The sequence below is a fragment of the Rissa tridactyla genome, chromosome 9, assembly GCF_028500815.1.
Source record: "Rissa tridactyla isolate bRisTri1 chromosome 9, bRisTri1.patW.cur.20221130, whole genome shotgun sequence".
In the NCBI taxonomy this organism is placed as follows: Eukaryota; Metazoa; Chordata; class Aves; order Charadriiformes; family Laridae; genus Rissa; species Rissa tridactyla.
The window spans coordinates 28,502,388-28,526,383 of NC_071474.1; the positions used below are offsets into that span (position 1 = coordinate 28,502,388).

A 23,996-nucleotide genomic window follows, 5' to 3' on the forward strand; every position below is an offset into this window, starting at 1 on the left:
AAATGGTATTATTTATTTGCCTAGCTGGTAGTGAGAGCCAAGGTGAAGCCTGAAGACAGAATGATGTAAAAGAAGCATATTCAGTATCACCTACTTCTGCCACAGAATATGCTTTATTCATATAAAAGATCTTGGAATCCTGTCTTGGGTCTTACAGGCACATAAATGAAACTGGAGGTTTGAGGCTTTGTTTATAAACTTTTTTAAAATCTTACAGTAATTTTTAGCATGTTGGCCAAGATTCAAAAGTATCTTTGTAGATTTTCCTGAATTATTTTTTTTATAACTATAAAGTGTAGCTTCCTACTTTGATTAATTGTACAATTCTTATTTTCATCTTTGAATGGTAAAGGTTAGCAATGTAAAATACTGCTGAATTCTTTAAAGAAAAGTCTGGAAAATACTCTGACTCATAACTAAGTGGCTTGTAAGGGAAAGTTTTTATTAAAAATCACGCTTTGAGGTGAACACTCTGGCCTGTAGGCCCATACAAGATATAAATCAGGGGACTCAATCTGCCAAGCTTGGTTTCTTTTTATTTTTCTTAAACCAAGATATTTACCATGTAGCTGTATGTTTTAAAACTTGTATTAAAACCAGAGGGGGTCTTCTGAGTGTGTTTGCCAGATTAGGTTTTGATAAGAAATCTAAAAACAGCCATTCCAAATTTGCACATTTTCCTTGTTCTGTCAGGAACTAAAGTACTAAGCATTTATTTCTGCTTGGTGTTCACCATTTTGAAAACAGGTAACGATTTGCAAAAACCTTTTCAATAGTTTCATTCCTTACTTACGGCTACCTGGGAAAAGTCTCTCTTCTGTCGTACCTCAAGAAGTTTCTTATCATCTGAACTTGAACTAATTGTGACAACTTATAAGAAAGTGTGGTCTTCGTCCTTCTTTAGCCAAACAAACCTTTCTGTACAGAGCACTGATACATTGGAATTATACTTAGATACCTGGAATCATTTTCTTTGCAGGCATGGCTTTGTGTTGTGGTTTTTTTGGGATTTTTTTTTTCTTTTTTTTATCCAAGTGTTATCTTGTGTTTAATAGTTTTCAATTTTTGTATATCAGACTTCTGAGAGTAATTTCTAGCCAACAAATGCAAGTAGAGGTATTAGTATGGGAAAGACAAAGATAATCTTTCAGCAAAAAAAAATATAACTACATAATCTGTCACAAGTTAAGGTTCTCTGTGTCATTTGCCAGTTTGGTCTGTATATTTTCTTACCCTATTTTGTGTGTGCTACAATTCTAGTGGTAAGCAGTCCGTTGAACTAAACTCGGTATTCCTGGGTTGAATGAAACCTGTAGCTTTTAACTTTGTGAAGACGAGAGTGGTCTTCTTCAGGGGTTGGATTTTTGTGGTTCCCCCCCCTGTGCCATCCATCCATCCACCCATCCATTCACCTCTGACAGAGGGACAAAGAGTGTTGGTACTTGCCCCTAGTAATTCTAGGGAGCAGGTTTTCTTCTGGAGTTCAGGGACCATTTCATTCTCTTCCAGTATTGTCATTGAGAGGGATGTGCTTTGTAATGGAAGCAAGAAAAGATAAATGCGTGAACTAGACTGAAATGCTATAATCCAAGTTAAATTAAATAGAATGCTTTGTTTTAGTTTAAATTTCAAATGAAGTTATGTGGTTTGGATAATTATGTTTTGTTTTTTCTTGCTTTGAGAGATGAGGATTTTCTTGATAAATCCTGCCTTCTTCTTTCACTGAACCATTAGGGGGTTATAAAATCAATGAGTGATGAATCAGATGCAATTAGTCTGTCTTTGGATCTAAACTGGAAGTTAATCAAACTTTAAATACGTATTTTGCATCTTGTTTGTGTTAATTCACTGATGCATTATGTATCTTTGCTAAAGACATTGTTGATTTTATACAGGAAGATGCCCAAGAGGAATTTGGCTGGAAGCTGGTTCATGGAGATGTGTTTAGACCCCCAAGGAAGGGAATGTTACTGTCTGTCTTCTTGGGCCAAGGAACGCAAATCTTCATTATGACATTTATTACTTTATGTAAGTAACTTTATTAAGGTGATGTATTTGTAGTGCAGTAGTCTGAGAGATGCAATATTATTAAACAAATGATAGAAGTCGTCTTTTGGAAATGAAGTCCGTCCTTTAGTAAAATAAAATAATGCTGTTTCATAATAATAATCTAAATATCTTCAGTAATGCTGTTGTAAGCAGAGTTGTTCAAAGCGTTGTGGTATCTGGACTAATTCAGATTCTTCGTGATTGCAGAAATGAAGCTTCCTTGTTACAAGTTTATTTTTAAAAAAAAACAAACAAACAAACAAAAAAAACCCCAAACAAAAACAGTTTGTCGTGGTGTAAATTATCCAAGGATCCAGTAATGCAAGTTCAAAGACATGTAATCAAAGCTTTAATGTTCTCAGAACACTTTCTATCTAATACGTTTGACACAACAGCCTGCAGCCATGCAGAAATAAGAGCAAGAATGCATGCCAGTGAAATAATACTGACACAACGCTGAGATAATGAGAGCCTACCATAAATAGCTGTATACACGTGTGATGCTGTAACCTGTCATGAGTTGGTGTTTTATTATACATTATCTGTAAAGTATATCACCATTCCTTTTCTTACGGTACAGTAGAATTGGGAAGTCTACTGATATTTATTACAGAAGATATTTTTTAAATTCTGCTTTCCAGGTTTGATTCAGGTTTTTTTTTTTATTTTTCATAGAGGAGCTGCTTTCTTTCTGTTTATTACGTGATGCTATAATATTAATAGAATTTTTTTGGTGGGCTTGTCTTTCAGTGTTGATCACAGCTCTTTGTAACTTACTTAACTGCAATAATTTCCTGTGCAACTAGTGTAGTGTAGAAAAAAAATTGTTGGGGGGAAAAAAATCCTTTTTCTGTTTAAAAACAAAACTTCCCACTGGAGATCACTGACAGACTCCCTTTCTGAGAATATCTCTGGGTTGGCCTCTGCAATTAGTTGGGACACAGGCAGCCGTCTTCTATTAAAGAGGCTTATTTTTAAGATAGCACATTCTTGCATACAGTGTTGTTCATCCTGGTGGCTAAGAGCCTTTTGTGGAATTTCAAGCAAGTGATCTTCTGTCTTCGCACTTAATTCTGCCTTTAAAAAAAAAAACAACAGCACCAAAACCAAACCTAAAAATCCCGACGACTTCCTCCCCAACAAAAAACCCTTAGCTCTGTTAAAGTTTTCGGCTTCTCCAGACCTGCTGTTCTCAGTTGTCCCTTATGCCACATATTAGATGTCCCTTCTTACTTGGAATGTGTAAGTATTGTCCATGTGTGTTTGCAGGAGAACTATAGGATTTTGGAAGCGGACATTTTCAACCTGAAATTTGGTTCAGGTTCATTGTTTGTCTCTTCGTGGCATTTTATTTTTCAGTCTTTTGGCTACGAGAAACTTTTTATTTAAAAGATGAGGTGGAAATAATGCATTATCATGAATTGAAACGGTGACGTTAGGGCTATGATCATGTGATGAGGATATGTGAGAGCTTATGCACATAGTCTTCATTTTAATATCTCGTAGTGAAAGGGATAAACCTGTACAGTGATATGTGTTGCAGGGGAATTTTGACACGTGTCCACAAATGACTAAATCTTTTTGTCTCTTTAGTCCTAGCTTGTCTTGGTTTTCTTTCTCCTGCCAACCGTGGTGCTTTGATGACCTGTGCGGTTGTATTGTGGGTCTTACTGGGAACTCCAGCTGGTTACGTGTCTGCTAGAATGTACAAAAGTAAGTACATGCTTTTATTTAATGTGACACAGCAGGTTAAATTCAAGAATTGCTGGGCTTAATATAAACCTCAGACTGGAGCTGGTGTCTCAACCAACAAATCTGCTTCTTGCTGCCATACTGCAAAACAGTTGGAAAAAGTCTTGAACTTGAAATTGTTTTTCGTTTTTTCCCCATCAGCATTTAGAGGCGAGAAGTGGAAGACGAATGTTTTGCTTACAGCTCTGCTTTGCCCTGGGTTAGTAGCATTTCTCCTCATTCTTTCCTTTATTTTTAAGTATAAATGAATCTGAGGTGGGAAGGAGTGTGGGGGGAAAAAGTTAATTGTTATGATGCTTGTTTGTGAGATCATTTTCTTTGTTCTCCCAGTTGTGGTTTCTTTTGTATGTTGCCTGTCTGAATATAAAGAATAGTGAATTCTGAGGAGCTGGAGCCTAGTGCTCTAGAACACAGCTCCGTAGCATCTAGTTTTGTAATCAGCTTGAGAGGACAGGAGGAATGATGTGACTTTTCTGCAAGGTAGTGTCACAGCCTTTGAGAATCACTGCTCCAGAACATGAGGCACAGTGGTGGGGTAACTCCAATTTGGTACCACAGCATTCAGTGTGTTCCAGGTAATCCTGTCTTAACTGGTAATAGTCATTTTGTTAGGAAGTACGTGCGTTTGTGGTAACTTTGAAGTGTCTGTAGTGCTCTTCTGTAAACAGGGGGAGACAGCCCTTTAGGCAGAGCCTCTCTTACCTTAATTAGAGGCTCAGTGTTGTCTTCTAACCGTGTTACTGGAAAGGACACAGGAAATATAATTTAGAAATTTTTTCTTTCAGCAAATAGCTATATACTGCTATACTAAACAGTAGATGTTTAGTATGCTTCTGGGTGAGAATAATGCAGAGATTCTCTTAAATGGATTATAATTTTTATATAAATGTGGGTAGCGTCCGGTTTCAGGTATGGCTGTAGCATGCACCATACTATGGCCGATGCTGTCATGCTTGGGAAGGGTGATGGCTCTCCTGCCTTTCCTTTTCTCATAGCTCTCAAGACCTTCCGTGAGAATGAGGTCAACGAAGAAAGGGAATAAAACTGCAAGTCTTGCTTATTTCTTAGTTGCTACCCTTTGACAAATGTCCTGGCAAAGGTTGAGGAAAAGGTTATAAATAATTTCTTAGGGTATTTCCCCCCCTAAAAAAGCCTAGAACGAATAAACATGATTTGGTTTTGAGTATAGTAGAATTTCATCAAATGAAATGTAATGCATTCGATAGCAACTGAGTGTAGTGTTTCTACGAGGAAATGTTATTTCTAAACAGAATGTGCTTCAGTTTCCCTGCTGTCATTTAGATACTATCTTGAGAGAGAAGAAAATATTTATCGGTGGAAGAAATATCGTGCTGATCATTTAAACTCCCAAATAAATTAAGTTTCGCAGAGGAAGTAAAATGATTGGGGATGGTAGAATAGGAACAGATGTCTCGATTATGCTATGCTAGTTTGGTGAATTTGCATAATATCATAAACAGCCTGAGGCCGTCATAGTCTCGGTAGACTGATGGGAGTTCTTATTTGCAGTATGTTTTTCTAACTTTGGAGCGGGTAAGTGGGGTCTGTGTTATGAGCTTGGGCAGATGATAAAGATTAGCAAGACTTCTAATATGGATTTGATTTCTATTTTTCGTTCAACAAGGTGCTCGCACCAAGGCTTGCTTGGGTGTGCTTACTTAATAAGTGTCTTCCCCCAAACAGTTTTGGCAAGTGTAAGGCCTCTCCTAGGAAAAATTGAGCCTGTCTATTGCTGTCATCCTCCCTCCTTTTTAGATTAAATACAGTGGAGGATGCATGTCCACTTCAGGGCAGTTTAAATTCTGCCTTAGGAGCACTTTTTTAACAAAACACAGACAATGTTGCACTTGGCAGGGGCCCTTCCTGAGGCTGAATTTTCCGGGATGCATCTCTGAATCCATGAATAACGGCAACTGAAGCAGGCTTTTGTATGGGATTCCTTTGCAGTATGTTTTGCTTTGCTTTCAGAATGTGATGTTTGAAATCTTCATTGTATGTCTCGGAGTTGTTTTCTAGTGTTTTCCCAGGATGTTTACAACATCAGGCAGATGCGCTCAACTGAGGGGGGGGAAGAGCAGGTCTGGAGACATGACTGATGCAGTCTTTATTTAAATTCTCTGAAGGTGTGGGCAACTTGACTCTGTAACTCCATGAGGTTGTTAATACAAAGATTCTTGTTGTAGGGAAGAGCCCCCTTTAATCTACCCTTCTGCCATGTTGCAGTGACACGTGCTGCAGCAGGGTCTACGTTTGTTGTCTGGCTTCCTAAACAGGAGATTTTGCTGTCGCAGTTTTTTCAGAGGGAATTTACTGATTATAAAGGACCTAAATAAAGGTATTAAATGGCAATACCTTTTGCCATTTGGCAAATGGCAAATAATAGGAGTGGTGATTCAGATAAGAGGAGTTTTTCATTCATTTTATCTTTTTGCATTCTTTGTATAGATTTTTACAATGGAATATTTCTGTTACTCTTTGGTTTTATGTGCCAGAGTCTTTATTTCAATGTCTCTACCATAGATGCTTGCGTTAGAAGCGTTGGATGTTGCAAGCATTTTTACATTAACTGCACTATTCCTGAAAGTAACTAGGGCTGTTAAGGAATGAAAGATTGCAAGAAGATAAGATATTTTTTCTGATACAGACTTTTAACTGGTTTATGGTTTTTAATTCTAATTGGTATTTATTCTTTCCTGAATATTTTAGTATCTTTTCTGATCTCTTTTTCAGAATTGTCTTTGCTGATTTCTTCATTATGAATCTCATTCTGTGGGTGAAAGGATCCTCAGCCGCCATCCCTTTTGGCACCTTGGTTGCTATCCTAGCTATGTGGTTTGGAATTTCAGTCCCACTAACCTTTGTTGGTGCATATTTTGGCTTCAAAGAGAAGGTAGGGCTCACTGAATACAGGTTTGAAACACACCGCTCCTCTGTAGTTGAGTCACTGAATCCCTAAGCATACAAACTCTGGTTGGATTGAAACATCTCTGGCCCTGTGACAGTAAACTGATGTTTTGTGATTTTTGAAATTGAATATATGTTTGTAATGTCATGCTAAACTTTTTTTTTTTCCTGTCCATTCATTAGAATGAAAATTTAATAGTGCTCTTGGAGGTCTTGCTTGCCTTTTGCATGGCAGCAATACCTTAGCAGTTTCATTTTTGAAGCAGTACTTCAGAAGTACTGCAATTTGTACTTTACTAGTTTGAAAAAATGCCAGACAATTGAGAAAAAGGTGATTGTTTGGTTTTTTTTTTTTTTGGGGGGCGGGGGCGGGGTTGGGGGGCGCTGGTTATTAAGAACCGAACAGATTTCTTTCCGTCATGTTGTGACTTGCTTACTGACCAATAGTGGGAATGCCTAAAGCATGTGTGGTTTTTTCCTAAGAATGGGTATCAAGTTTGTAGTTTTTTGGTTTGGTAACTTGTGATGGCTTATGGATGAAAATAAAGTTATACTCCTCAAATCTTTAGATGCTAATATTATGGAAAAGTAATCTTATTTATGATGTAACAACTTATCTTTTAATTATATTAATTTCTTCCAAAGCCTATTGAACATCCAGTTCGTACAAACCAGATTCCTCGCCAAATTCCAGAACAGTCCTTTTTCACAAAGCCGTTGCCCGGTATCATAATGGGTGGTATCTTGCCCTTTGGCTGTATTTTTATTCAGCTTTTTTTCATTCTGAATAGCATTTGGTGAGTATAATTTTTGTTGCTGTTGTTCTATTTATGGTGGTTTGATAATAAACACACAGTAAGTTTGAACATCCCAAACCAATTAATGTAAGGAATATATAAGGAATAAACCAATTTTTAAAAATTTTTATCTTCTTGCAGACTTTTGTGGAATTTCCAGAAGCTGTATGTTTATTCCTGTGCTTAGAATTTAAAAAACCGAGTTGTTCTTCGTGACAACTGCAAAGTGTAAAATTAGAGTCTGGTTTTCTTGTTTTATCTTTCTGGCTCTGAACAGCACAAACTTGTTTTCATGCTGTTGTGGTTAGGTGGAGCTTAATCCCTTGGGTAACTATATTATGATTTATGAAACTAATATGATCTAGCAGTTTCAGCTGTTAAATCAGAATCAGGTCAAGATTTTGAGATTCCACTTTCTGCAAAACAAAGGCTCCACGCCCGGTGAAACATCCACACCACTCCTAAATCTTGTCAAAACCTAGTCAAGCAGGTGCATGGAAAATTAAAGCAGTGCAATCTTTCTTAGCTTTCACAATGTAAACATGAAACGTGTAATATATTGTTGTCTAATGGAAAAGATTAATCTGAAGGTGCCAGGTTTATAAGGTATCCTCTGTTTATGTTGAGTTTTCTTACAGAACAGTTTTCTAAATCAATTCTTTAATGCAAATATATTAGATACGTTACCCTTTCACGTTAGTCCTCAACGAAAGTAGAAACCATGTAATGTAGCTATGCTGAAAAACATAGTTGGCTGACAAACAGGTATGCTCTGGGCTTTTGTAGTTGAAATTACTGAATTCCTGAATTGTTTATCCTACGGAAGGGAAGCACGGAGGGAATGTGCAAGCGGTGCTCCCTCTGTCAAATCTTATACTGCATTATTTGTCGCCATCACTTTATAAACTTGATTTGGTTACTTTCCTTATCTGAAAGACACCAGATTAAAAGTAAACAACATTATTTCCCTTGCATTTATTTCCGTGAGTGTTTTTGTGTTTGCTGAGCCTTTGGCTTGGAGTCAGGTTTGGTCTGGGAGTGAAGAGCATCTGGTTGGGTGTAGCGAGGAGATGCAGACTCCTGGAAAACTTGGCTGCAGTGGGAGGAGGGAAGTGGGTATTGTAACTAGGGAAGAGTACAGGTGAGGCGGGAGTCAGGGAAGCTAAAGGTCCTCTCAACGGAGACGTGAAGTGATAAAATCTGGTGGAAATTGTGCATAAAGGTTCTCTGTGAAGGTTTATAGATGCTAATTTCAGGGGAAGCATAATTGAAGACTTTGAGCATTGCTCTGTAAAGCAGTGGTTTTATTACTGCTAGCTTAAATGAATGCATATTTATAGACTACATTCATGTAAATAAAACTTCTTATGAATTGGCCAATAGTGGTATAGACAAAGTTACCCCAGTAGTGTGGGGTTTTTCGGTTTGGGGTTTTTTTGTTGTTTGTTTTTCCTGATTTGCTTGGCATCTGGCAGTGTGACGCTGTACATTAACTGAGAACTTCAACCAAAAATGAGACTCTTGTTTTTATTTTTTATTTTTATTTTAGGTCTCACCAGATGTATTACATGTTTGGATTCCTGTTCCTAGTTTTTATAATTCTTCTAATTACGTGTTCGGAAGCTACGGTTTTGCTGTGCTACTTCCATCTGTGCGCAGAGGTAAAGAGCAGAGTTTTGATGTAGATACCACTTTTAGCTGGAAGATGTTAGAAATAGAGTTGTGGTATTCAATATACTGTGATGTGCTAGACGCTACGAATGGATTGTATTGTCAGCCCTTGGCATGCCTATCTCAGCCACTCTTCTGGAATGTGCCTTTTGCTTCAATATCCACCATTTGCAGCAGATAAGCAAAAATAAACAGCCATAATCTTAGAATAATTTCATGTTCATAGTGGAAGCAATACAGCTGACTTTGAGAAAGAAAAAAGCTATGTAATATGTTGGAATTTTTCTTTTTTTTGAGATAAATTTTGGAGAATTAAATGTATTTCCTAAGACAATGTTATTTTTTTAACCAGCTTATTTATATTCTTTTGTCTATGTGGTATCTCTTCCTGAATGGTTTATTTGTTCTTTCAGGATTATCATTGGTGGTGGCGATCATTCCTGACCAGCAGCTTTACAGCAGTTTATCTCTTTATCTATGCAGTTCATTACTTCTTCTCTAAACTCCAGATAACAGGAACCGCTAGCACCATTTTATACTTCGGTTACACAATGATCATGGTCTTGATTTTTTTCCTTTTCACAGGTAAGTACAGTCTTCAAACTAAAATGAATGCAGGGGTTTCCATTTTTGAAATGAGAAACATTAGGTGAAACTTAGACTATCTGAAACATTAAATACAGTTTATGACTCTTTAGGCAGTGTTACTTCTATGGTTTGTGACACCACACATCACAGTAAGGTATTCTTTAGGGATTTTTTCCTGACTTGAAATTACATTTTATAGGATAATTAGTTTTCCTTTATTGTATATTGTATTATCAGTGAGTTCAAACCATTATATTTTTGAAGTGCCATTCATGTTCACTTTGATGTCAGGTGTTTAACTTGATTTTGGATTTCGTAATTGGTTCTAGAAGTTCTATAGTCAGAGATAATTACGCTCTGTGTACGGAGAATAAAAGATGTTTTCCGCTTTCACTATTAGCAAGTGAAGCAGGTTGATGCTGGGAAGGAAGTGAATGTTGACAATAGAGAGTTTGAGTACTGTTAGAGGTGGTCTTACCTGCTCATTAAGCACCACTTCTTAATGACAAGAATCTACCTCAACTGGAGGAACCTATTTGAAATATGGCTCTCCATTTTCAGTAGTCCAGCTTTTCTCGTGTTACTTGTGCAGACTAAGTGTCTTCCACAGGATTCCTCTAATGTTCATAATCACTTGACTCAAACTATAATTTCAGGGTTGATTTGGTGAGAAATCTGTGCCAGATTTACCGTGCGTTAGGTGAAATTAGAAGTTCTTTGAAGGGTACTGGCCCTTAAAAATAGCCAGGAGCATTTTATATTGGTGTTCATCGTACTGCTGCTGTTGTGTATGTAGTTTTAACACATGAAGTCAGATCTTTTATGTCCCACTCTGCTTAGCATCGTGAAGTACTAGAGTGGTAGAACTGGAGAAAATGCTAGTTCATGTATAATGGGTTGTTCATCAAACCAACCTTTACATTCATTCCAAAGATTTGTAATGGCATGGCATTGGTGGATGGCATGATGGTTCGTATTATTACTTCTTGACAATTTCTGCTTGATTATTGAGACCTGCTGTAATTACTTTGTGTTGGCCTTATGAAATGCATCACTAGACTCCCTTGATGCGGTTAAAAAAAGAGTGTCTAAAATAAGTAAGTGTTAATAAGTAAAATAAGAAAGTAAGTCTTAGCATCAGACTTGAAGTTTGTCAGTTCAGCAGTGAGAAGGACCTCTTTCATCTTTATTGCCTCTAATACTGGTTGATACAAGGCAAAAAAAGCACTGCTCATAATAAAACACTGGAAAAAAAATACTGTATGTGTTTGAACAAAGCAATTACTCTGTAGAAATTATATTTAGTAACATTAACTGTCACTTATTGCTAGATTTTTATTGTTGTTTGTTATTTAGACCTGTCTCTTCAAAAGAAAGTAAAAAATAATTTAAAAAGGAGTAAAAAAAAAAAGGAGGATTTAATTCTTCTAATTTTTAATTATTAGAAGGCAAACAAAAAAGTTGGCATATTGCCAGTTAAATCCCTGCTTAAATCCTGGCAAAACAGACAAGCTCCATATTTTCGCTATAATATATATCTATATATATATTTAAAAAAAAAAACCCAAAACCCAAACTATAATCTAAATTGTTTTAATTACTTTTAAACTGAAGCAATATGTTAATGTGTGTCTGGGTTTTAGCATAGGTTAGTTGCTATTCTGCCAATTTCAATTTCACTTACAAGATGCAAATTGGTAGAATTAAAAATATCCCTTTCATATATAGAATGATAATTGAAATTGTCATGGCAGCTGCTGAAATCGTATTAAAAGCTTCAGATGTGCTGATCCTGGAGTTCTTGATGTGGAGGCCAGTGAGGCCCCAAAAGTACAATAATAAACTGTGCTGCTGTTACTTTTGCAGTCTTTTTTTCCTTTTTTTTTCCTTTTCTTTTTGAAATAGAACCACAATAGTGATTGCTGTGGTGCATTTATAGCTCATGAGGAAAGCTACTATATGGTCCTTTTTTTGGTTTGGTTGGTGTTTTTTTTTTTTTTTTAAAGTTTAATAGAAGAGCTAGTCACTAGACAGGTAATGGGTATAATAAGTATATGGAGTGTGTAATAAATCCTTGCTAATATAAAATGCTGTGATAAATTTCTTTTCCGTAATTAGTTTGATATTTGGGCTGAAATGTAAGCTGTTCTAGATAGATGACTCAAGCAGAAGACACCTAACTTTGCTTTGTTTTGTAAAATACTACGTTACAGCGCTTGCTTTGGAAAATAAGAGTTCGGTCCTTCAGAAGTTTATGGAGGTGAAGGGTTTTGCTAACCTAACTTTCCACACTGTTTGCATTAGTAGCCGCCTTCCTGTATGTGTGTACCCAAAATGGGACCTTGATCTCTTCCACTTAAGTTAGCACTAGGTATTTTGGTTTTCTCTGTTCTTGCTTATTAGGTCTCAGCAGCTGTGACAGAAATATAAAGGGCAGCGCTAATACCTCCTACGTGGTGTGTGTTGTGTTACTGTGGGCATCACAAAAGAGATCATAATGAATAAGTAAATAGGAACTGAATGCTTGTATGGCAACAACGACTAATATAATCTGATCGGTGAAATCTAACAATTAATGTGCACACCCAAACCAGACAATTTTATTTTAAGGTACAAAGTGTAGCTAATCTTTCAAGAAATAATAAGTGTGGTTGAATGGGGGTAGCTACGTGATTACATGCATTTTATGCTGGGAGACGAAAAAATTCTGAACGTAGTCAAAGCATGTTGCTTTACAGTGACCTCTATTTTTGAACATCATTTTCACTTGTGAATTAATGCCATTTTCAAAATTGAGTTTTGATCTTCTGGGTAGATTGTGTTTAGAATCCGAGATTCTGAAGCACCCACCACTGTGCGGTGATTGAAACCAGTATGATACAGAGAGCTTTTAAGGTACATAAGAAGTATCAGCCAAGTGCAGAGTGCTTTTCTATTTGCTTTCTTACAATCTGTTCGTGCTTTGAATTCTTTTTTCTTCATTAAACAATAAAGCTAGAAGAAACGCATTGAGCACAACAGTCAGCTTAACGTATTTTGGTATTATTCTGTGCAATAATCCTTGTTTTTAATTTTGAATTTAAACTAGTTTACTAATAACTTTCCCTTACCCAATTGGATGCTAGCTTTCTGTGTCTAAGATCTTCTTTCTGTGTATAAGACAGCAGTTGCTGAGTGTTAGCGAGTGGTAGCATATATATTGCAGGCCAGAGTATTCCACAGTATATAAACTGGAAGACAAAAAGATAAAAAACTGTAGTGTCAGTGTCTCCCTAGTAAGTATAAATGGATACATCGGACATATTTTGGTGCTTGGCTAGAGAAATGACTTGAGACGTCTTCACAACTGGGCTCTTGAATTTTAAACAGCTCCCACAAAAATCATCTTTTAGCTGTAGCTCCCTGGGATGATCAGGGATGTACAGTGGGCTGCGGTGCACTAGGGTGGCATCAGTTTCCTAGACTAGTAGGGCTTATTAGAAAGGCAGAATCTTAAAATATGAAGATTATCCACTTAAAGAAAATTAAAGGTCTACTCCACAAGAGTAAGTTCTGAAATGCGTGCAGTTCAGATGATTTTTCATTTCATTTAAGCTGGTGAGTGGTTAGGATTGGTTAAAGTAAACATTAGCCACAAAACTAGTCTATAAAATTTGATTAAAACAAACAAACGGATTTTCCAGTCTCATCGGAGGAATTGGTGTCAGGCTTGGTATCTTTGTGCTGTGTTGTTTGATAGAGATGTGCATATAAAAGCTGTAAAATAAAACTTACAATGGAAAGGAGTTTAGGTCAATTGGAAAACAATTTTAGAGGTCTCAACTATTTGAACTAGTGGAGGGGGTAAGTTTTTGGGGGGTTTTGAGGTTTTGTGGATTTTTTTTTTTTTTTTTTTTAAGTACTTAGTACTTAAGTACTGTTAGATTATTTTTTTTAACGGTTTAAAAAAAAATCAGTTGTCCGTATCCTGTCACATTGTGTTCATTGACGTCTGTCAGCAAAGCAGTAAGCGGAGGAGGAGTGCTCCTTCTAGACAGCGCTGCAAAACTTTGGTTTCAGTTTGAACGTGTTTTGAAAGAAACAAATATAAGCCAGATCCCGGGGTGGTCTTATCTAAAGCTTACCTAAATAGTCCTACTGTTCTAATGAGAAGCATATTTTATGTAAGGGATGATTGTCATTGTGGTGCAAGATGAGCTTAGAAAAATGCTAAAGATTGAAAAGCTGAGTATGCTTTTAAAGAAAATACATTTCAAGCCATGCTACTTGAGGTGGCAAGGTTGTATTTTAACTAGTGCAACTAATAATGGCAATTTTACTGGGTAGAACTACAGTTACAGAAAACTGATGATGCACTTATCTGTATTTTAAGATTGGCTTTAGTCAAAGTACTTGAAAGGGGAATCTGAGGACCTGTTATACTTGTCAGCACTGGCGGAAAGATCCAGTATGTTGATGCTTTTCTGGATAAAGTGCTAAAATTTGGAACAAGTGACAAAGTTGTGAAATGGGCTGAAATGTAGAAAACATATTCTAGCTAGAATTTTCAAACAAGCCAAACTAGTTCAGAGTTGTTATTCTTCCCCAGTCGTTATTCCTTTGCAGATCCCGTTCTGGTTGGGTTATTTACTCCTGTATAGAAAATGGGAAGCTTTTTGACTGAATTACCTTTTGTGGGCTTCTTAGTGGTTCGTGGAATCACAGGCACGCCCAGGTCTGAGGTGGAAAAACCGCTGAGTTCAGTGGAACCAAGCACTGTATTGATTACGTTCTTCAAAAAAAACCTAAAGGTTTTTGCTGCAGTACCCTAAGCAATCCTGTAGGTAAACCAACTGTACAATTAAAGCAGCTTATAAGTAACGTGCCCTTAACTTACATTCATTTCTGTCTGTTAATACTGACTTCGTAATATCAACACAACTCTGTCCCGACCTGAGCTATTGGAAGTTCCTAGTCTTGAGTGTTTGGCCCATGTTACTTAAAAAAAAATAATAATAAATGAGAGCACAAAAAACGCCTGATTGATTTGCTGTGATTAATTCTCAGTTTTAATCTGCAGCTGGATTCTTGAGGTGGATTTTCAACCTAGTTGTGGTTCTGCCAGCACCTTTAAACCATTCTGATCTTTGAGTGTCAAGTGTACTATTTGGAAGAGGTAATTTTGACAGATGATGAGGTCCTTAGTTTGATGTTCTTATTTGAAGTTTCTGGTCCATAGAGCTATCCACACCTGGAATTTGTAGTATAAATGTATTCATGGGAGAGAAGAAGAAATTACAGTACCGGTAAGGCCTGATTATCAGTATCTTGGCGATGAGTCTAGCCTTTCTCTCCTGAGCTTCTAAGTTCATGGTTAAAACCTGGTGTCTGACAAACATTACCAGTTACTGCTTGTCTTAGAAAACATAATCTTACTCTAGTTCCAGTACATTGGCAAGATTTCTGATAAAGTTTAAAAAAGGAGCAGGGGGTACTTGGTCTTTGATTTGCTAAACAGACTTTTTTTTAGGAGGGAAGTTGAAAATCGATGTTACAGAAACCTGTGAAAATCTGTTTATAGATGAAATGCTTGTTCACAGTGTGAAGTCTTCAGATTCTACTCTGAATGAGGCCATGTTTTATAGAAAGCTAGTGTATCAGAAAGATTCAGTGACAAGGATTGGAGGAAAATACTGGGGATTTAGAGTATGTTCCCATATTAAGTTATGGCATGTTCAGAAAACTGTGGAAAATCTCATTCTTGTGCTAAAGTTATATGTTTTTGTTATGATGTTACAATTTTGTTCTAGAACAGCAGATAGGTTTTGTTTTGTTTGTTTTTTTTTTTTTAAGTTATCTCATCTGTTAAACATTTGGAAGAAACATCGCTTCCAAGGCCATAAAAGGCTCAAAGTGGGCTACATTATAAAAACAACTAGAAAGAAGATGCTGAGAACCATTATTAGGAAAAAACCATGAGAGTAAGACTTAGAGTAACAATGCTGATCTTGGAGTATTGGACACAGTAGGAAGGAGTGAGAATTGACCATAAGCCGCAAAGACTTAGCGATGTCAAGCCTACAAAGGAATTAAATTCCTTCTGTGGTTGGTGTCTGATCTCTTATCAACTGCAGTAAATCTGCCATCTCCTACTGTTTCAGAGGATGATAACTGCAAACTTGGAGGGAAGGGGTAATCTGTGGCATATAATAGTAGGCTGTCAAAAAGCCTTTAACTGCAAATATACATGGTAGCACAAAGAACACAAGAATTGGCATATAGATAATAAGCAGCCAAAGACGGGTTCCTCACTTATCAAATGCGTAGATGTGGGCTGCAAGACAGAAATGGGATGAATGTAGAAAAGACAAGTGCTTAATAAAGAACCTTCTTGTTAGTAAACCACTCACAATGAAATGGTGGAAAAAAAATGGGAGCTGAGGTTAAACATGGGCTGTACAAGCAGAAAAGGATGAATGGAACACCAGAGGAGCTGAGTGCGTGATCTTGCAAGTGCCTGTAGTGTGGCTGGCACAGGGCTGGCGTGTTGCTGGGTCTTTGAGAGCGAATTCAACTGAAAATGAGACCTTCCCTTTTTTCAGTTGGTAAGACTTAACATCCATATGGCAGTTTACTTCTGGGTAAAAGCACGAAGAACAATGCATCGCTTCTCTTGGAGTCTTAAGACTTAACTAATTGTATGAGTCTCAATGTCTCCTTGCATACTAAGTTCTTAAATAACTTAAAAATAAATGTGATGGCAATGTCTTTGCAGTTGCCCCATAATACTGACTGTGAGGTGAAAATTACAGATCTGTTCTTCAGCTTAAAACCAGAAAATTGCTATAGACTAATCTCATCCGGTGTAATCTCCTCTCTCTATTGTCTTACTCTGCTCTGGGCTAACTCGAGCCACAGGACTTGATGAGTGGTCCAGAGTGCCTCCAGAAGGTACTTCTGGTGTTTGGTTTTGGGCTTTTTTTCCTACTACTGTTGGGTTGGATGACTAAAGAACTGGATTGGTAAGAAAATGAGGAAGGCTATACCCAACCAGACACAGGTCTGCTACCTACGCACCCTAAAGGCAGTACTCCCAGGAAGGGGGATGTGAACAGGGCAAGCACATACTGGTATTTTCTCCCAACCTCCCATCAGCTGTGGCTCAGGGGCTTTTTTTAGCACTTGAGACGGTGTCTGTGTGATTAATAGCCTTTAGATTTCTTTGTTCATGAATCTGTTCAGTTGCCCAAACTAGTGTCTGTTTTTATTATCTGTAGTGACCTGTGACAAGAAAATCCGCAGCTTGAATACACGTTACACAAAACGATGTGTTTTGGTTTGTGTCACTGCTAGTTCCATTTGATGCTTGCTCCCAACTGCTATAGCGCTCACAGCGTTGCTTTAGCGAAAGAAAGTAATGGGATAGAGAGAGGAAGAAGTTCCCTGTTCTTGAGTATAAATAGAGCATGATGTACAGAAAACTGGGCCAGGTGGTTCTTCCCAAGGCCTTGTTTTGTGGCATAATTCATAGGTGGCTGGGAACTATTGTAGACCTAAAAAAGCCAGGTAGGTGTTGACTTTTTGTGTGTATAACAGTTTCTTAAATGGTGCTTGTGTGCCTGCTAGTGGTGTCAGTAGCATCACCTTCAGCAGTTTAAATGTACATCAAGCAACGTAGTCCTAAAAGTCATCTTTGCTCTAAATCAATAACTTAGCCCAGGGATGAATGTGTGGTGTTAAATTTAACAAGTGCTGTTATTCTGGATAGTTAGCTGGATTACAATGTTATATTCTGTCCTGCTGGGAAGTACTCGTTAGATTTTTCTCTCGGAGCAAACTGGAAGATAAACTAACCATTTTCACTTTCTCATTTTAGGGACTATTGGATTTTTTGCCTGCTTCTGGTTTGTAAGTAAGATTTACAGTGTTGTGAAAGTGGACTGAAAAGCTTCAAAGTGTCTTTTGAACATATCTCCCTTGCTGTTTGATAATTTTTACCATGTATTGAAAAACATCCTGTGTAATTATTCCAATTTGTAAAAGCTGAAGAGCAGATTACAGCATAAAATACAGGTTTTTTTGGGTTTTTTTTAATGGAAGGAAATGGCACCATTGGAAAAATGTTTACATCAGTATACTCATTGAACATGCTGATTCTAATAATGCAAAAATTATATCCAAAATTTGATTTAGGACAAATAAAAATTCTGTGAACTAGTTTATATGAAAAATGAGTGCATTATACGGTCCTCCAGCTGAAATTCTTTGTGATTATATTTTTTTGTTACCCCTTTTGGTTACCATTTATATACCACGAAAGCATAGGACTGTCAAGTAAATCTATATAAAATGTGAATTTTTTTAACTTAACTATGATTGTACATATTATCCTGCACCTTCTTTACAACTAAGATTTCTTCTTACAAATGTACATGCATTTAGTGTAATGTAGACTTTATTAAAAATATCGACACTGGTTTTTGTTCAAATAAAACTGCACAACTCGAGCTCATTTGTTTCCTTTCTTGTTAATTAGGCCTTCTCTACTTGGATGCAGATCACATTAGTTTGACCAGTTGATAACTCTCAAGTTTTATATTGTTTATAAGCAGTTTGGCTGTGACTCTGGCCGCAGATGGCTTATGCGAGCAGAAGGACTGGTAGGTCACACGAATCCATGGCTGTAGGATGGACAGGGGTTTCTGAAGCCATTACCTGTGCCTCAGCTCTGCGCTTACTCTAACTTTCCCCAAAATATTTTTTGCTGGGCAAACCATTACTTTCTATCAAAGAAAAAAAAAAACCCATTAACATTCTATGAAAACCTTTTCCTTCTTTTAGCCCTCTGAAACACACATCTCATTGTTCTCCATCCCTTGAAGATCACGTGCAGCTTGTTGGGGAGTTTAGCTGTGAATCTGCTGGGCTTGGGGATGGGTGATTCTTCAAGGTGAAGCCTTTCTTCCTGCTCTGCAGAGTTTGGGCTTAAATGCTGGATTACATGAGATGGAGGATTTTAACAGCCTCTTCAGTTATAAGCTTGCAGCCATTCTTCTCTCGGGAATGTCAAGGTTTTAAAGAAGCTCCCCAAAATCTTGACTTGCGCTTGAAGCTGAGCAGAGAGTCCCTGCAGCCACCTCATTCAAATGGCCGCGCTACTGACCCTGCTGGAAATGAGTAAGGGATGTTTGCTCAGATTAATGGGTGAAATACTCAAAGCTTATTAACTGGCATATGGAAACATTCATCACTGGAAGCTGCTTTTCAATGTCTAAGCCTGCAATTTAACAAGATCTAAAATGACTCCATATCTTTTTGCAGTCATACAGATACCAGGTAATTGTAGTTAACGTTTAATATCCTTTCCAAAATGTAATCTTTGGTCTGAGGATTTAAAGTCTCACCTCTACGTGTAGTTGTTCCTTCCAGGTTACTGAAGTGTGGGACAGATCGCCTGGCTGAGCTGGGATGAGTACCGGGCGACAGCTTTTGCACAGCGCCTGTGGCATAAAAATGAGGCTTTACACAACTTTAATAATAAAAAGAGACAAGCATTAGTGTACCAGGAGGAGCTGGCTACACTAAAGTTTGTTTCAAGTGAGGTTCAGGTATGCTCTTGATGGCAACTCAGCCTCCCAGATGTTTTCCCCTCCTGCCACCAAAATACTCATTTTCTTTCTGTTCCTTCCCAGAGGGAGGAAACTACAGAACTGCCATTAGAGAAACCAGCTTGTGACTTGTTATCTGCTGGCTCAAGAGCACCAGATTTCATGCTCATATTGAAATTGGTGCTGCTCTGTTTAAGAGTTCTTCCTATTAAATCTTACATTTAAAGTTTGGGATTTTTTATGGGATGCTTTAAATAAAAGAGAACTGTTGGCTGAAACTGCTTTTGAATTTTACATGTTCAAAGGGAAACGAATTCCTGAGAGAATTTGGAGCTACAATTGGCATAAAATTCCCAGCAGGAAAATTTGCCAGATAAATAAATATGCCTTTCACAAGAGGCAAAGTAAAATGAGTTGTAAAATTGTATTTACTGTGTGTTCTCTGCTTTTACTGTGACTATTAGTGAGCTAAAAAGTAGCATCTGGGTTAAGCAAGTTTCTGAAGCTTGTCCGTAGTCTAGAGCCAAAGCCATAGAAGTAAAACCAGTCATTCTCGTGCACTTACCATCAGAGAACTTGGTTTGGTTTTTGTAATAGGCCCCATTCGTTCAAATTTGGTATCATTCCTAATTCAAGTCTTTGTGGTGGATGCACTCTATTGCTGCATAGCGTTTCCTACCTAAAACAAGGCAGCTTGAGTTTTGGTCTCGTTTCTTCAAAATAGGTGGATGCTGTCATGGCAAAGGCAATTATCGTGGGCTGTCGTGGGCTGTCATGGGCTGTACGTTTGAGTATAAATAAAGTGAATTTTAAGGATGCGCTTTATTTACATGCTACGGGAACGAGCCCGGGTGGGCAGTATCCTGCCTGACTTCATACCCGAGTGGTGGTTTGAAAACAGTTTGGCTGTGGTTGTTTTCCCATCCGTGGGCACCTGTGAGATTTGCTGCTGCTGCACTTCCCTAAGAGCCAACTACCCGGCTCATCTCTGAAGTCTTCTACATCGAAACATTTTTGCTGGCCCCAGATCTGAGATTTGTGCTGTTTGCAGAGAATCTGGACGTAAGCTCTTGGAAAGCATTTTCTGCCGTGTTATTTTTTTGACTAAGGAAAAGCTGCAAGCTGTCTTTTGGCTTTGCACTTCTAGAGAAAGCCACCAGGCTGTAAGTTAAATACAAATTGTTATGAGCGTGTATCGGTTTAAAGGTGGTATAAGCCCTAGCCAGAAAGTAGGTGACAAAATACTTGGGTTTAATTGTTTTAATTTTATTGTGGTTTTCCAGTGACTCACAGGGCTCTTTGGGAGGTTTTTAAACTGTAGGGGAAGATCTTGTCCACTCATGGCTTCAAAGCCATGGGTTTTGAAGGTGAAATGGTCAGTATGGGGACACGGATGTTTTGAGTCCTTAGATGACCAGTAACTGCTGTCTGATCTCTAACCCATTTTATATTAACTTACAAATTATAGCTGTTGCGTGGAAATAACCATTATTCATCTGCTCTCATTACAGCAATGGGCTTAGTAAAACATACCCTGTTCTGTTGCAGTTACTGAAACCTTCCTCTGCTCTTTAAAAAAGAAAAAAATGAGGCTGTTTAGCTTTTTTGAAGTGCGTGTATAGGCGTCTACATTTCATTTTCATGATGCTGCTGGTAATGGACTCACAGCAGACGAAATAAAGCATCTCCCATGTAAGACTTCTTGTAACAACCACCCCAACCCAGCAGACTTTGTAGAATGTCACGTTTGTCACATTTTAAGTAAAAACTTGACAAGTTACAACAGAACCTCAAAGGAAGGAGGCATTTTGGTGCTGATGTTTTACATTTCATTCCGCTTGCTTGAGTGGAGTTGAACAGATACAGCCTCACCTTAATTTGTGGATGTAAATGCTGATGGATTGGGAGGGTGGGAGACGGATGCGGTGTGTCTGCGGTGCTGCTGAGGGGAAGCTGCTTAATGTTCCTTATAGCTGTTGTGCTTTTGCATTTCATAACACATTCCAAGTTCATATTTAAAATTAGGTCTGCCACTCCCATAACTCGAGATCTATCGCAAAGGGCTGGGGGAGAGGAAATGTAAACCAAACTTTGGCTGCAGTTAAATGCTAGTGCAGGCATGGGCTCTCTTCTGGAACCCGTGGCTGAGATCTTCAGCAACAATCACCACATGAAGGTCCAGCTCTGAAAATCACGCACAAAAGAAGGAATATTAGGCATTTTGCATGATAAAAATTGGGGACAAGGGGAATGGCTGCTGAAGTGGATGGAGAACGGCTGGGTCCTGCTGGTCAGGAACTGTAAGGAGGGGATGTCTCTTAGAGTGTGAGTTCCTGATAGAGATCTGTAAGTCTATGGTCTTACACCAGATGTTCAGATGTCCAGTTCCCTTCCCATGAGCTAATGGAAATAAAATACTCAGCTGTCACCATTTCTCTGACCACTCTTCCATTACTTTGTGTTTTTCACTTGGAAGCAGGAATGAAATCAGTTCTTTTCTCCAGAACAGCTGCTGGTGTTTCCAGACTTGAGAACAGAAGGATGAGATGTTGTGCTCTTCACCTACAACTAGGACTTCTTTAATTCAACTAAACCTAGATCTGAGCCTTAAAACCAGTGTCTCCTAAACTCATGTCATGGAGCTGAGTCGTTTCAATAGTCCCGTTTTTATTAAATACAAACTGCGTGCACTAACCATTCGTTATTTTTAGAAAAGGCAGTGGGGGTGGTGTGGGTGGCTTTGGGTCATGTGGCCATCTTTTCCCCTTTCCTCTTTCATGTCTGGGGCCATCAGTTTGCCCTGAGCAGAGCTCCTCCTGCCAGAGCAGTGGAGAAAAAGAGGGGCTGGCCCCATTTCCCAGAGCTTTCCAGTGCACCCCTGCAGTGACGGAGGCCTGGAGGGTGTCCTGAGCGCCCATGGACATGAGATCAGACTGTTTTAGTCTCTTCATTAAGACCAAAGTCCTGACCATGTTGTGATTCCCTGGTGGAGAATGGACTTTTTATGGTGAAGAGCGGGTGGGAAAAGGCTTAACAACAGCCTAGGCCTTCCCCTAGGGTAATAACCAGCGATGCACCTCTCCAGGAGTCACGCTGCATCCTTCTTAGCACGGTTTCTTTACCTCCGGGTGGGATGTCTTTGACTTCTCTGGGATAAAAGCAGGATGGAAGTCTTTCATGTTGTGTTGAGATGCTGCAAGCCTGTACCCAAAACTTCAGGTCAGGGTCACCGTCTATTTTGGTATCCAAAGTAACTAATTTAGAGAGTTCAGAGAATGGTACTTTATCTTCCTAATCTAGATGCCTCTTAGTTACGGGCTACACACACTAATTAGCTTTGCTCGTACAAACCGGGAAGCCCTTCGACTTTTCTGTGAAGTTATTAGCGCCAGGATTTTTACAGATAACATTAGCGACTGCGGAGTTTACCCAAGGTAATTTACGTTCTGTTTGCAACTTGGGGGAAAACTCTTAGATGTTTGACATCATAAAACAGTAAAACCAGGAGATTTATTACAGGGGCAGAGAGAACAGGGCCCTTGAGGTGCTTTGTTTATCATAAAAAGTGGGGTTAAGCAGACGTGCACATGTGCATCCCATATTTTTTGGTTTCGTTTCCCTCCTGTGCTGCTCCATGACAGGCTCTGCAGCAGATGAAAAGGCGTGGGAGCCCTGGCAAAAGTCCTTTGGACTCGACAGGATGAGGATTATATTTGTGCATCCAGAGGACGTTTATCTCCCTCTTGAGATACCATTAATAGAGAAGAGACGTATGCATCCGAGCTCTCAGTGAAGCTGTAACTCCTCCTGGAGAAGAGAATCCTGGTGGCACGGTCGGTGGGTGGATCGGGAACCAATGCTCCCAGGCTGTGTGTGACCTCAGCACCTCAAAACCGCTCATCCCAAAGGATGATGGCTGCAGGAAGAAAAAAAGAGACACTAAACTGCATCCCGGGCTGCATGCCCAGCAGTGTAGGCAGCAGGGCGAAGGTGGGGGTTCTGCCTCTCTGCTCCGCTCTGGGGAGATCCCACTTGGAGTGCTGCCTCCAGCTTTGGAGTCCTCAGCATAAGAAGGACATGGACCTGTTGGAGCGGGGCCAGGGGAAGCCATGAAGATGATCAGAAGGCTGGAGCCCCTCTGCTGTGAGGACAGGCTGAGAGAGCTGGGGGGGTTCAGCCTGGAGAAGAGAAGGCTCCGGGGAGACCTTCGAGCCCCTTCCAGTCCCTAAAGGGGCTCCAGGAAAGCTGGGGAGGGACTCTGGATCAGGGAGGGGAGCCATAGGACGAGGGGGGACAGTTTTAAACTGGAAGAGGGGAGATTTAGATGGGATATGAGGAAGAAATTCTTGGCTGTGAGGGTGGTGAGCCCCTGGCCCAGGTTGCCCAGAGAAGCTGTGGCTGCCCCATCCCTGGAGGTGTTCAAGGCCAGGCTGGACGGGGCTTGGAGCAGCCTGGTGTGGTGGGAGGTGTCCCTGCCCAGGGCAGGGGGATGCAACTAGATGGTCTTTAAGGTCCCTTCCAACCCAAACCATTCCATAATTCTATAAAGACACATTTCAGGTAGCTTGGCAGGTCCCAGCCCTGCACTGCCTGGTGTCAGTGGCGATGGCTGTGGCCACCGCAGCAT

General features: G+C 39.0%; 1 protein-coding gene across 1 annotated transcript in view; it reads left to right on the plus strand.

Moving 5' to 3' along the window:
• LOC128914773 (transmembrane 9 superfamily member 2-like) overlaps positions 1-18,268 on the plus strand; it is a 33,932-nt gene extending 15,664 nt beyond the window's left edge. The window contains exons 10-17 of the mRNA XM_054214319.1: positions 1,896-2,028; positions 3,643-3,762; positions 3,943-4,000; positions 6,553-6,712; positions 7,372-7,523; positions 9,073-9,184; positions 9,608-9,779; positions 17,638-18,268. Coding sequence (XP_054070294.1) covers positions 1,896-2,028; positions 3,643-3,762; positions 3,943-4,000; positions 6,553-6,712; positions 7,372-7,523; positions 9,073-9,184; positions 9,608-9,779; positions 17,638-17,705 — 975 coding nt within the window. The 3' untranslated portion in view covers positions 17,706-18,268. The remainder of the gene's footprint in view (positions 1-1,895; positions 2,029-3,642; positions 3,763-3,942; positions 4,001-6,552; positions 6,713-7,371; positions 7,524-9,072; positions 9,185-9,607; positions 9,780-17,637) is intronic.
• Positions 18,269-23,996: the final 5,728 nt, after the last annotated feature.